The following is a 15719-nucleotide window of genomic DNA, read 5'->3' as shown; positions in this document are numbered from 1 at the left end:
ATTCGGAGACAAAATGCAAATTGGTTAAATGGTCATCAAATCTCTAATACCTTACAACGTAATTTGTATATCAATTTAACGGTTAAGGGAACACAAATATTCACACGGACAGGTTATGTGTGTATTGAACAGAATCTTATGATTGTGTAAAGACAAAAATAAACATATTTTTTGTACGTAAAGTGTACGTAAGGATATTAATTACGTTGCTAATATTAATTAGAATAAAAACAATTGAACGAAGATAATGAACACGCGCTCTATTAATTTTAAACAAGTGTTTTCACGATTTTTTTGTGATTTAATTTAATGTAATGTGTGTTATGGATTTGTATTTCTTAATATGAAATGGCGTATAAAGTTAGTTAATTGTTTAGTAATTGGCAGGAAGGAAAATTATCTTTGTGTTTCTTATGAACAAACACCCAAGCGAAATTGGAGAACTTTCACTAAATAAATTCAAAGCCCTTGTTAAAAGGAAATTAATTAATAAAGCCTTTTATAAATGTGACGAATACTTAAATGATCCTAATCCTTGGGATTGATTTGCTCCAGTTCAAACAAACAACTTGTATTAAAAACTTGGCGATTGAAAAGAGTGGCGGATAGTTTCTTGCCAGTTCTTCTTACCCGCTCTACGCCCTTGACTTGCGAACTGGTGGTAAATGTAAATTTACGATTAATTTAATTAGTTTTTCTTGACGTTCATAAGTGTACATGTTTACCTAAATGAATAAAGATATTTTGATTTGATTTGATAACTATATATCTATCGAAATAACTATTATGTTATAACTGAGAGAATGATACTGATGGCCAAATTACGGAGACTGTATTTTAATTTACTATGAGACTAAAACATCTTAAGGCAAATTTTGCCGCTTACACCACTATGGAACTGGCTGCCCACTGAAGTATTTCCACACCAGTTCGACTAAGGGTCCTTCAAGAAAAGAGGGTACCAATTATTAAAAGGCCGGCAACGCCCTGGTGAGCCTCTCGGCTATGTGAGTGACCATGTGCGGCGGTATCACTTAACATCAGGTACGTTTCCTGCCCATTGACCGCCTATTACATACATAATAAATAAAGAAGTTATCTATAATATACTAACATATTTTTATATTAAAATATCTAAAACGGTTATGTTGTTTTTTTAATAAAAATTAATTTTAAGTAAAAATCTAATAAAAACTTTTGACATACATGGCCAGGTTCTAGTTCAGAGCCATGCTTAGGCTTCGTACTAAGCTTCAAGTATCTGTTTCGCACACTACCTGCATAGGCATAACTATTCGTAACATGTATAGGAATAGATCGTGAACAGGATCAGAAACTACATATACATATTTATTTTACTTTTAAGTTTACGACATCATACTTAGTACTAAATCTACGGATTATTTTAATGATATTTCTTCTTAAAAGTATCACAATTAAAGTAGGTAAATATAAGTTTTACAAAAAATTTAAATTAAAAATTAAATATGTATGCTTCTAAGACACAGACACACACAATGAAATAAAAATAACAGAATGTTTTGGTAGGTAAAGAAAAAAAAATCATCAGGAAAACAGCTTTCTCTAAAACCGATTAACCCTCTACCGAATATATCCAGCTCCAAATAAGTTGTGTTCAATCCGTTAAAATCGAGAAGAATCATAATTATTTATGTATTTTTTAAAAGGGTTTTTATTTAAAAATATTTTTTGTACTTTATGCTATGCGTTCTACGCATGGGTGTCGCCAGGTAGGGGCAACTGCTCCCCCCATCTATACTCGAATTTAAATGATTATTTGTCAAGATTGTTAAAATTCTTAATAGGTTCATGCATGCATGCAAAATGCATGTTAAATTTTTGTTACTTTGAAGTTTTCACTCTGCCATCCTATACCTACTTCTCATACCTGATCCCACCTCCGTTGAAACCGCCTTGGCCTTTGGCTCTATACAATCCCATTAAAATGCAATATTTATTTTGTTTCAGGTGCTAGTTCAGTTTCGGGTTGTTCCTCGGAGTCAGAAAAGTGAATATAGCTATCGAAGCCAAATTAATTTATTGGTAAGGGTTTTCGCTCGATGGCAACAACGATTGTATGGTATCTCCACTAGTGTGCGCGGTTTAGATTTAAATTGGTGATCAGAAGTAAACTTCATGGCTTTGATTTGGTTAAGATGCAGCTTACCCCGCAACTTTACTAGTGATTTTAGCGTCATCAGCGGGTTACTGAATAAGATAAACAATCACTTCGTCGTTAAATTTACAGAGTAACCCCATTATCTAATGTTATAAATGCTTACCACTTGATTTCGCGCCACATTATGTTGATCATAAGTGGGCGAGTCTATTAAAACTTATATGAAGTTACTACGTTATGAAAACTGCATCTAATTTTGTCCAGTCGATAGTTAGCTAAACACTGTTTTAATACCTATATAAATTCATTTACGAGTAAATACAAAGTACTTCGGTATATACAAAAGATATATTTTAGTTCATATTTTGTCACTAGATGGCGCTATAAACAAAGATATTTTACCATCTTAATAAAAGCCATGGCGTTTACTGTCAATAATTATAACATTTTGTAAACGCGAGACGAAACCATACGTGCCTCATCCCTTCATAAAACCTTGGAGATAATCTTTTGCCAATGTACATAGAATTTATTTATAATCCAAATTTGTCGATGAAGTTGAGATATGTCCAAGTAAACAATTTGTTTATCAGAAATTACGTTTGGAGCATAGGTTATCAGTATAATGGAATTTTATACACACAGGCTAGCTATATACTTTGTTTAGTAAAAAATTAAATTAAATACATCTATTTTTTTTTTCAATTGGGGCTGTTTAAGTATTACATATGCAAGATAGGGGGGACGGGGACTAGTCTTTCTTGTTTGGTGATTATGTTAACAGTAATTATTTACTTTTATACACAGGATATATTTATTTATTTCGAGTCGAGATTCTTAGTTAAATTCTTATAAAATCTGCTTACTTGAACGGCCCCATTGTTATAAATGACGAATATTTTATAGTCCCTTTCGTTGTAACAAGTAAGTCGTACTTGGCATCGCTAGAGGGCGCTTTACACTTATGTACCTTTCCCACTAGTCCTTCCAAGACTCACATACAATCCATTATTTATCTTATAATTCCACCGGTACTGCCGTTGCAAGCTTTGCGGTAACTTGTAATCTTCCCGAGTCACATTAACATCAGTTTTTCTACAATTCTTATGTCAAAATAAGTGCGAATCACTTTAAATTATATTTTATAATGCATTTTAAGTCTGTCTACGTACGCGTTTATGATCGTATACGTCTCCAAATGCATTTTAGTACTTACCTTCCTCTGTCATTGACATGTCATTTAATTTATTTTTAAATTGTTTTATTAGGAAATAATGTACATTGTATTAGTAATTAAATAAATTTTTATTATCAAAAGTTGTTTTATTTTACATAGTTTATGTTAGATTAAGCTTACCAAATTTGCTTGTAAAACATTACTCGCTGTGTTACAGTCAAAAAGATTTATACAATTTGTAATATTTTATAATTAAAATATTTTATTAATTCATACAAAATGTATAAATTTATACATAAAAACGTCTTTACTTTATACAATATTAAAGTTGCTTCAAAGAAAGAGTATTTATTGGGATTTCAAATTGTGTGCTAATTTTCCTAAGACTGGCATTAAGCGAATATCTCTTAAGGTACGACATTCCATGGTACAAACGATCCCGGTTCCGGCTTTGGTATCTGGAATTAACATTTGACGGGTTAGTATGTTTAAAAAAAATCAATCATCAATATACTTGATGAGAATTACCGAAATAATTAAAAGATCTTCCGACTACAGTCTTTAAAAAGCGACTTAGTGCATTACTTTTGGAAAAAATGTTCAATATATTATTATTTGCAAGAGACATTTTAATTGATACAAATTGAAAAGGAAGATACAGATAATATAAGAATTGACTCAGACTAATAACGTAAAATGTAAATTAAGATAAATTTGCGCGCCAATGTGTGTGGCAGAATATGCGAACGATTTGCGATTGTACCACCTTAACATTTTGTACCATATTCTTGCTAGAAATAAATTATTATTATTATTATTCAGATTTATCCAAATTTTAATTCTTTCCACAATTTTAATCGGCAGCTGTTGTTACCTGTTTAATAATTACTATCTGTTTTTGTAATTTGCGTTGTATTTTTCAAAATAAACAGAGTACCAATTGTTATCACAAATTGCATTATTCGTGTGATAAATGCTATCAATTGCTTATCATTTGTCAAACAGTAATTTTAGTTAGTCGCTATATTATATTTTTCATAAGCCTTACCTTTTTGGTGATATGATCTTCGCACGCCATACGTATACGAGCAGAGGTGGCTGGTGCCTCCAAATAAAAATCGAGTGGCACTCCAGCATCAGATCTAGCAGCTCTGATGGCTTGTTTTATCGCAAAGAAAATAGAACTTGCCAAAAAGAGTGGTGGTTCGCCTACAGCCTAAAATAGAAGACTGAGATTGAAAAATGCACTAAAATACAAAAAGGTGCTTTCAAGAGATTCAATATTCCAAAATAAATATATCAAAATAGAGTTAATATTTTAACAGTGAAAATTAATAAACAAAATTTGATTTTAAACCTTGGATCATAAAAGCAATTAATACCTTTGACGAATAAACGGCTCGTAGGTTTGGCGCTCCTTTTAGTAACGAAACGTTAAATTCTTGCGGTATATCTCCAAAGCCAGGAATTTTGTAAGCGCCAGGCCCACGTGAATACAGAGTTCCCGTCGGAGAATATATAAGCTCCTCTATCGTGAAGAGACCATAGCCTTGCATAAAACCACCTTCAATTTGTCCTATATCAATGGCTGGATTGATACTTTCTCCTAAATCCATGACGATATCTGTCCTTAAAACTTGATGATCACCACTGAGACAATCAATCTCTACCTCGCTACAGGCAGCGCCAAAGGTGAAATAATTAAAGGCTCTTCCCTCATTTTTCGCGAAATTATATCCAAGCTCAGGTGTAGCGTAGAAACCTGTAGCGGATAAACTGACTCTATCAAAATACGCCGCCGACACCCAACTTTCCCACGTTCCTTCTGGATTCTTCTCTTTGTAAGGTTCCAATCTTTTTACGAGGGTCTCGCATGCCTGAAGAACCGCCATTCCGTTCAAGTCGGAGCCAGCACTGGCGGCGGTTGCGGAAGTGTTTGGAACTTTATCCGTTGATGTGTCACTTATGTATATTTTGGCCATGTCTACTCCCAGAGCTCGTGATGCCACTTGGATCATTTTTGTATGAAGCCCTTGCCCCATCTCCGTACCGCCGTGGGATAGAAGCACAGACCCGTCCATGTATATGATCACTAACGCACCGGCTTGATTTAAGAATTTCTCCGTAAACGCAATTCCAAACTTCGTAGGAACAATTGCAATTCCTCGCTTGCGCCATCTGTTTTGCCTGTAAGAAAGTTTAGTAATGTTATTAATGAATAACAATTTTATCTTATCAAAGCATCTTAAAAATATAGTAGTATATTAAAAACAAATAAAAAAACACCTACTTATTGAAGTTTTCTATTGCAGTTTTCCTTTCAGCTAAGTTGCTTTTCTCCACGCACTCGTCCCAACATCTTTGCAGGGTGCAGTAAGTAAGAGTTTGTTGATAATGCGTTATATGATTTTCTTGATAAAGATTAATTCTTCTTATGTCATCTGGGCATTTGCCTAGTCTGTATGCTATATCTGATATCATACATTCTGCGCCAAACATTCCCTGTGGTCCACCAAATCCTCGGAAGGCGGTGTTGGATGGCAAATTAGTTTTACAGACATATCCATTTACTTCACAGTTAGGTATATAATACGCATTTTCATAGTGAAATAGAGCTCTATCTAGAACCTGAAATTACATACCTATTATAGACATGTTTTCCTATTAATAATAACGTATATTACAAATATATATGCAATCTTTTGTTTTATGATCCTATAGAAATATTTGTCTGTGTTGACTTATTGATTGTAAACATTGGTATATGCATCGCAGCCAATTAGTTTAATTAGCCATTCAATTATCAGCCTAGCATTTTAACTAAATGGCGCCGTTTAACTAGCGGCCTCAGAGATATTCAACCGTAGCATTTGTTACAACATTTATTAAACTGGCTTCGGCCATTCGTGTGATAGAAACATAATTTGGCAGAAATAAAAAAAATATAACTTATTGTTTTTCATGAAACTTTGGAAAACACCATCAAAGATGTGGTTTGCCGATGCCATATTGACAGTCTGAAGAGTTTCGTTTCGAGTTTGAGACTGGCAGGAAGTGGAATTAAATTTAAATTAACAGTCAACAGTCTAGGCAAGTAATGCAACGTCATCGATCTAAGTCATGCCTAGCTGTTTGATTTATGTTTGTGCACAGCGGTTGACCCTTTTACACAGGACACATTGACGCAAAATGTATAACTTCTATCCTGTTTAAGTTGTGTGGAATTGTTGGCGCGGCTATTAATAAATGATTATGAAATTATATACTTACAGGGCCAGATAAATCTAGGGAATATCCTCCATTGTTGTAAATGTCTACTTTGGCTCCCATAATTTTACCTTCCTTTGTAACAGCGACCTTGTATTTAATGAGGAATGGATGTCTCGTTCCTGTCATTAGCATATCCTCATCACGGTCTAACATGCATCGCACCGGTTTTTGTAGTTTATGAGCCGCAAAAGCAACAGGTAGTGCAATTAGCATCCCTCTCGCTTCTTTACCACCGAAACCACCTCCCATACGTTTCACTCTTGCTACTATTCTATTCATGGGCACATGAAGTACGTGGCTTGCTAGTTTCTAAAACAATGGAAATATGATTAATATCCAATTACATACTAATTTATGATAAAAGAAAACAAAGCGTAAGTAAGCGAATCATTACCGAAATTTCTGTGGGATGCTGGCTGGAGCAAAATATCTCAAGTTCATCATCTTCTTTCTTTGGAATGGCAAATGCTGCATTAGTTTCTAGGTAAAAATGTTCTTGTCCGCCCATTCGCCCTTCACCTTCAATTACAATGTTATTTGGATCTTCAAAAGTCGCCGACACATTACCATTCTTAATCCCTTTCGGATATTGCTTATAAAAACTATTTGCTTTAATGGCATCCTCAATAGTAACAATAATAGGATGAATTTCTTCATATTCAATTTTAACCATTCGCGCTGCGCACTGTGCGGTCTGTTGATCTTGTGCAACAATAACACCAATTGATTGTCCTTGACTAGTGACTTTCTCACTTATGAATAACTCCTCGTCATGAAATATCGCCCCAATAGCGTTTTGTTCCGGTGTTAAATCCTTAGCCGAAAAGAAAGCTATTACACCTGGTTGTTTTAAGGCTTCTTGAGCATCCACTGATACGAGTTTAGCGTGAGCTTTTGTGCTTAGTACAAATGCCAAGTACAATTCATCTTCGATCATCGGCATATCGTCACAATAAATTGCTTCTCCGGTAGTTTGTTTAAAAGCTGATGTATGTTGTATCGGTCTTCCAACTGCATCGCTCTTCAATTGTTTATCGCCGACTAATTCAAAATATTGTGCACTTCTGGGTAAGGAACCATGAAATTGCTCCGCACCACTACTATGATATGGGACTATAAGATCTTCATGAACGTAATCGCTAGACATTTCTTTGCTGATAGCTAGATAGGCTTTTAGGAACAGACTTAATGTTAATGCTCGCCTAAACATTACGTTGCCGCCTGGAACCGATGGATGTAACGGCAATTCATCTAACATTTCCTTGTAAGCCTTATCTAGCATCTCTTCATTCCATTTTAGGCCTTCAAGGGCCTGACCAGTTTTTGTTGCGAGTTTTGTAACTGGAGCCATACCACCAAATCCTATGTTAATGCTACGAATTTTGTCAGTGAAGTCTTCAAATATTACATTTACGGCAGCGGTTACGATAGAAATATCATCCTCACGACGCTTAGCTTGCTTATAAGCTTTTACATATTGAAACCGAGATGAGAAAGGAATTTCGATTGATAGCAATATCTCGTCAGGCTTGACGACGTTTCGTCTATAACTTGTAAAGAAATTCTCATCCATTAAAACTGATCGATGTCCTCCTTTTGAGCTTAATAAATTAAGCTTGACTTTTAATGCCATCAATATAGGATTTAAGTCCGATATAGGGCTACCAGTCATAATATTTCCACCTATCGAAGCAACATTTCGTATTTGTTTGCCAGCAAACCAATTTAACATATCAATGATCGTGATAAATGCCCTTGTTTTATAGCTTGGCAACACTTCTATATATTTCCTAAGAGAATACTCCAAGTCCATTAGAGTGACGGATGCTCCAACTACTACGCCATCATCAAACTCTTTAACGGAATTTAATTCAGGAATTGAGGTTGGCATTATAATTACAGGATACAAACAATGTTTAAACTTAACCTCTACACCGACTTCAGTATTACCTACAACTATTTTTGCATCGGGATATTTTTCCTTTAACGTTAGCACTGTATCAACGGTAGTTGGTCGATACCAAGTTGTTTTACTACCTCGGAAAATCAAGTTTTGTTCATCATATTTGGAAGATAGTTTCAATTCTGGTGGAAAGATAGGCTCTTGACTTTGGTCATATGGTAGAAATGAGGACCTATCAAAAATATGTTCTGTTTCGCTATCATCAGTCTTATTTTTACAGCAATCTTTTCCCAAAGCGCAGACGCCGTTTGTTTTGCCGTTACTAGATCCATTGCTAATTCTTTTTGTTTCCCAATCTTCTAAGAAGGTTTTATAACCCTCAATAATAGCACGGTAACCTGTACATCGACACAAGTTGCCTTGAAAAGCGACTTCCATATCGGAGTATGATATTTTGGTATGCGTTCGAAGTAGCGTGTACATTGACATGACGATTCCTGGTGTACAAAATCCACATTGTGAGCCGTGGGCTTTTGCAATTCTTTCTTGAACTGGATGAAGTTTTGTTCTCGTTGAGCCAATACCTTCAACTGTTGTGACTGCTAAACCGTGCATCGCGCAGACAGGGGCTAAACACGCGTTGATTGCTAAATGCCTGAATTATGAATTAAGCAAATATATGACCCAATGTAAAACAAAAGTACGTTTGATCTGACAAAAGAAATTTACTGTAGTAAATACCTATGTATTTAACAAAATCATTTTCTGACTACTCATTCTTCAATTAAATTCCATTGTTTATTTTATTCTCTTCAAAAGAAAAATGGGATAAAGATGATATCCAAGGCTGCTTATATATCTATCTATTATTCAAAATAGTTCAATGTTGGCGAAACGAAGCTATTCACCATCTAGCACGCGTAAAACATTACCTTCAAAAATATAACATCCAACAGTTTGTTTACTATACATAAAAATCAATGGATCTTGATTTTTGGTATCAATCGAACAAGTCCAACAACTAAACCCTGATAAATGAAAAAGGATACACAACTTTCTTTTCCTTCCATTGATACTTGGAGATCATGACAGTACAGGCTCCGCACCCACCCTCCGCGCAGCCTAGTTTTGTACCAGTCAAGCGCAACTTTTTTCTTAAATACCATAGAAGCGTCCATTCTGGATCTGGATTCGGTTCAACCACCTATCGAATTAGAAAAATTATAATGTTAATCTTATAAATCCTAGATATAGCAATATTGCTTATAATAATAATGAAACATTGTACAGAAAACTGAAATAAACTTAATCTGATTCTTGTGGCAAACTTTTAATTAATTATTCGTTAGCTAGGAAAGCACCAGGTCTGGGGTCACCGGTTCTATCTATAAGATATTATTTTTCAATCCTAATGGCATTTTATTCATATTCTTAAACGAATATTACAACTAAGTAAGATATAATCAGTCTTGCTTTGGCAGACATAGTAGAAAGCTATTCTAAAATCTTAATTTAATAGCATCAGCCTGCATTGACTCTGCAATTAGGCATAAGTGTACGCGTTTGTTGATATCGTATGTTTTAAAACTAACCTACTTTTAAAGCCTTAGCAATATAAGATTAGACATATAAGAGTCATACATAATGGTCAATTCAAAAATGATAGAGGATTTACCACGAACTGTGTAACTTGAAACCAAATCTAATCTGGCGTATATTTTTAACTGGGCTACAATTTTATACGTAAATTTTTCTACAGATCTTATTGATGTAACATATTTCATTAGACTTTTCCGTGCATTATTATGCAGTAGGTTAATGATAGCATAATAGAGTAATTATCATATTTGATATTTTCCAATCCATTACCGGCAACTGAGTCAACATTTAATAAAGTTCACCCACTTAATTTGCAATTAATTGAAATTTAGTATTTCAAAGCAAAATCGATTATAGGATACAATTTATTAGTTAGCGGCAAACATGCACGCCAATGAAGTGCTACAAAACGTGATGCAAAAAGTATAATAATTTCATTAATAAAAGTGGATTGACCACCTTTTAATGTTTAAAAACTAATCGCACATTTATGGGTACGGTAGGAATTAGACATCATTTATTGTTTTGTGTTTTTGAGATCTAGCTTATTATAATAAAAAAAGCTTTGCTATTTTAAAAATATATTATGTATGTAGGTAGGAAGAAGACAATCATTTAATGCTTTGATGTGGTTTTTGCGATCTAGATAAGTAGTACATATGTCGCAGATTCAACGCGATTAATAATTACGAAATTGGTTTCACTACCATCGTCCGACATTATTACTTAATATTTAAACGCAGTCAGTGCGGATATCCGGTCTAGTCACTACTGACAAATTGACTTTGACAAATGACACATTGCTATTTTACAACCTGTAAGATATCTATGATATTGTTTGGTGTTACCATTCCGTGCTCTTTTATAACATAATCTCTAACATATATTATATAATATCGGGGACTGCCGCGGTAAAGCGATATATTGCATAGCATTTTTTTATAAACTTATGCAATTATATTTATTTTTTATTCAAGCAGTATTTTTTCTTTGATATTTATTCAATCTACCACTCTACCAGAACCAAACTAATACGCTATATAGTCTGTCTCACTCTAATGCGTAACAGCTGCACAGGCAGGATCTTGTCAGAGAGCTGTGAATACGCAGCATGCGTTCTGTCCCGCTCTTACGCGTATTGGCCGCATCTATATTACGTCATCCTAAGTTAGGTTATTTTCGTTACGGAATTTCTTGATTCGTTGCAATAGCTTCAAAACTTTGCTATTTTTCACTACTAAGTTCAAAAGTTATAAATGTTATAATACTAGGGGTATCTCTTTATTTCTTCTTTATTTCTTCTCTAGTCTATTTTTAGCTTTTACAATCAAACTCACTCGAATCACTTCACAATCAAATTACTTCGGTTTAATTGATGTCAAAAATATCTTTTATGACATAATTGCACAACACAACTCGTACCTATTTGGATAGAAACAGTTCATTTATTGGTTTATTGCACTGAAGACAAATGACGGTTCGCTATTCCTCTATATAAATTTATAATTGGCCCTTGGCCTCACGATAAACCTCATTGCTACTTCCTTGCTTGTCTCAATATAGAATACTGGTTTGGTAAGGTGTCTCGTTAATACCGCAAGGGTTGCCGATGTTTTATTTTTAAATAGAAGTTCAACCTCACGAAAAAATGCAACATTAGATGAAATTAAGTTTTACCAAAAAAAATCTACACCAAAGCGACGCGAAGTTTTTTGTATTGTTAGGAAATCAATTTACAGACCCCCACCACGTCGTGGCAACTTCTTAAATGGTTTATCTGTAAAAGGCCAGTCCACTAAAACCCAACAACACAACAGCCCCGTCTGCTCGCTTTAGAGGCACGGTTACGGTTTAAGCAAGGCCGGCCTAACTTTTCGCCTTCGATGGTTTTGGCACTTTTAATTGCCTATGCTATTAAATAGGCTGGCCCGCAACAGCCAGCCAACGCCACAGAAAGTGGGTTTTACAAAGAAAAACTGGACATAAACCAAGTCATAACAGCTCTTTTCGGGTAGACATAATGCACGTTTAAAAGTATTGTCGTTAAATTTACTAATGATATTACGAAAATTTACAAAAACTGTCAACGCTAATCAAATCAAATCAAAATATCTTTATTCATTTAGGTAAACATGTACACTTATGCACGTCAAGAAAAACTAATTAAATTAATCGTAAATTTACATTTACCACCAGTTCGCAAGTCAAGGGCGTAGAGCGGGTAAGAAGAACTGGCTATAACTCTTTGAGTGAAAATCATAATTTTAAATAAATGGTTCATAAATAGTTTGCAACCCTACTATTAGTTGGAACTCAATAAGGACGTAACCTTACACTACTAAATACTGCCTACAGATTCGAAATTTCTCTGCATATTTTACTTATTAATAATAAATGATTTTCGGTTATAAAAATGATAATACCCCTATTTATTTTTTATTTCGTCCCTAGTCTATTTTTATTTTTCTATTGTAGTATTTTTGCGTAATTTTCTTAAACCTATGGCATGCCTCATCCAGTTCCAAAATAAATATTGCAACCTCATAACAATAGTAAAAGTATCCTCAGAATACTATATTTATTACAGGGTGTATATAACTAGAATACACACAGGAGAACGAAGAGCTGGCTACCTCGGACAAAGAATTAGTCTAGCCATTCAAAGGGGGAACGCTGCCAGTATCTTCGAAACCTTGCCTAAAGGGACTCCTTTTAATAATATATTTTATTTATTAAATTTTAAGGACAGTTAATAGGTACATTAGAATTAACTACAATTATTAACTTATTATATAAGTCAGAATTGTCTTTACCTCAGAATAAATTCATATCGAGATGAGATCGAGAAGAATAGGACCATGATAAATTCAGATTTGATCTAATTGTATTATATATAAACTTTTTATATAGAACTGGACAGACATGGCCACAATCCCACCTGATGTTAACTGAGATGCGGCGTTTTGGAAGGCACACCTATCCAAAAGATGCATTTTTAACCGCCGCACCGTACCGAAAGTAAACACAGTATTACGGAAATACTTCTATAAATTAAAGAGTGCTGAGAAACCTAATGTACCAATATTAAAAATTACATTTATCTATCTCCAATATGAAGCTGTACTTATAGCGAGTTAGTGACGCAACATCAATCTATCAATCAACAATGAAATAAAGTTAAACTCATAAGACAACGAAAATAAAACTTAGTACAAGTACAACTAAAACAATTATAATAGTATGAAGCTTTGATATATATATATATATACTTGTACAGGATATATAACTCATGCTTGTAATTCGTCCATTACCTCGAAATATGTAATCGATTATCAATTTTTCCACAGCGTTTTTTGTGTACTAATAATATTAAACGGTGCGTTAAGTAGAACGGTTTTAAAGGCCTCAGTACACTAATTTAATTACCGATTAGTAACAAAACTTCGATTAAATTAGGTATGTATTACATACATATACAGGTAAGGTACATATATATTTAATCTTGGCCTATTAAGTGGCTGGCACTTTTAAGTGGGACATATTCTTATGATGACTATAAAACCTGAGCAGTGTTGGTCTAGTGGCTTCAGCAAGCAACTCTCATACCTGAGGTCGCAGTTTCGATCCCGGGCTGTGCACCAATGGACTTTCTTTCTATGTGCGCACATAACATTTGCTCGAACGGTGAAGGAAAACATCGAGAGAAAACCGTCTTAGACCCAAAAAGTCGACGACGTGTGTCAGGCACTGGAGGCTGATCACCTACTTGCCTATTAGATTTTAAAATAATCATGAAACTAATTCAGAAATCTGAACCTAAAGGACTGAATCAGGACCTAAAGAGGTTGTAGCGCCACTGATTATTTTTTGTAATACCGACAGTTATAAATGCTTTGTAAAATGCTTAACAATAAATACACTTAAGTCATATTACATTTTTCCTTGTTTAGAAAAACATTAGGAATACAAGTCTTGTGTAACACGTATTATAAAGGCATCATTTATTTTATCTAACCTCAATTAAATTATCATGGACCGATTTATCAACAGCTCATATTATCTAAAAATAATAAATTTTATGTATTATCCTAAGTAGTCTTCGCGTGGGTATGAATTTCATTGTGATCTCTTGACATTTTATTTTCGAATACGATAATATCTATTTAACATATCTTAATGCAATATTTGTTACCATGGTTACATGTTTAGGTTCGCGATAACGGCCGGCTGTATTTTTACCTATCTTCTATCAAACGTTTTTGCCAACCATCTACCAATAATTATCACTTTTTACGTTTACAAAAGTAATTAAACTTAATACGCAATCATACTTTGTAGATAAAACTGTAATAAACAAATCATTAGATTGTCTATAAGGTCAAACCATCAGTGCTATTAAGTCCACGTTTCTAATATTGTAGCAAGATATAACATCGGAGGGACAAGGAGGACAAACAAGGGAGTAGAGGACAAACCCTTCGATGAGTTTATTGCCAGTTCTTCTCTTATACGCCCTTCATTTGAGAACTGGCAGTAAATGTAAAAGTAGAATCAATTAATGTATATTTCTTGTTTTTGACGTTCATAAGTGTACATTATGTTACCTATATGAATAAATGATTTTTGATTTGATTTGATGTTATAACAGATTTTGATGTTTGGACGTAAAAGCCAATAGTCGTAACAGTCGATAACGGTGTTATTAAGATTAATACAATAGAATTCAGCCGGGAATTTTGATGTTGGTCAATATAACCCGAATGTTGTTATAAACGATGTCGTCGTTAACGGTTCTTACTTAGTTCATAATATCCCTGCTATTATGTAAAATAAAACTATGTACATACACAAAAATCCCCTTAATAAGTGTGTTTCTAGTTTTTTATTCAAGTCGTCGTAATTCAAGCAGGGACGAGATATAAGGGCAGTACTTTTTATTCTAGAAATTTTATGAATTGTTCCTAAATCCATTAGACAATTTACGTCGTAAAGTGTAGCCAAATAGAGCGTCGTGTATCTATCAATTGGTATTTGTGAAACAGTGAATCGTAATCTTGTTTAACTTGTTACTTACCTACGCTATTATTTAACTATGTCGAAACCTTATTTGATTTTAAGTAGGTATTCGTACAGCTAGTTGTAATTTTACACTATACATATTAGTAAAAAATGAAATTAAATTGTATAAAGAAATACTTTAAAAGAAAACATAAGACAAAAGTACAGATTTGCATTTTTTAAATTAATGACTACACGTATGTAATTATATCGTAAGGGAACCCATGCTTTAATTGGACTTTAGCCTATATCAGAATTCTATACTTACCATCAAAATGCTAATTATATTCTACTGTCGAAACATCAGAAACTTGTTGAGATAACATTTAAAACCGATTGCGCAATTTATATAAATTTAATAATAAATATTTAAATACAACCAACCTTTTTTCCATTAACATAAAAAACTAATTCCGTGGAAACATCACCGGTATCTTCGTCTACATTTAACTGACCCATGTCTGAAGACGTACTACCTCACACGCGAGTCACAACAACACTGACTTAAAATTTCAATTCGGAGCCGACATTCCCATCGCGCAATAATAATCAGACTTTCAATGATATATAAC

General features: G+C 33.9%; 2 protein-coding genes across 2 annotated transcripts in view; one reads left to right on the top strand and one right to left on the bottom strand.

Moving 5' to 3' along the window:
- Window positions 1-3457, top strand: part of LOC110994025 (transport and Golgi organization protein 1) — an 18653-nt gene extending 15196 nt beyond the window's left edge. Inside the window, exon 13 of the mRNA XM_022260493.2 lies at window positions 1990-3457. Coding sequence (XP_022116185.2) covers window positions 1990-2033 — 44 coding nt within the window. The 3' untranslated portion in view covers window positions 2034-3457. The remainder of the gene's footprint in view (window positions 1-1989) is intronic.
- LOC110994024 (xanthine dehydrogenase) lies at window positions 3427-15686 on the bottom strand. Its single transcript, XM_022260492.2, has 8 exons — window positions 15532-15686; window positions 9540-9694; window positions 6982-9145; window positions 6588-6896; window positions 5608-5945; window positions 4700-5504; window positions 4366-4533; window positions 3427-3775 (listed from the first exon to the last, which is right to left on the bottom strand). Exons 1-8 carry the CDS (start codon window positions 15604-15606, stop codon window positions 3725-3727), a joined length of 4065 nt encoding a protein of 1354 aa, XP_022116184.2. The 5' UTR covers window positions 15607-15686; the 3' UTR covers window positions 3427-3724.
- Window positions 15687-15719: the final 33 nt, after the last annotated feature.

Source organism: Pieris rapae, chromosome 10 (genome assembly GCF_905147795.1).
Source record: "Pieris rapae chromosome 10, ilPieRapa1.1, whole genome shotgun sequence".
Classification (NCBI taxonomy): Eukaryota; Metazoa; Arthropoda; class Insecta; order Lepidoptera; family Pieridae; genus Pieris; species Pieris rapae.
Note: the sequence above shows the minus strand (reverse complement) of the source record. Positions and strands in the feature narration are given on the sequence as shown.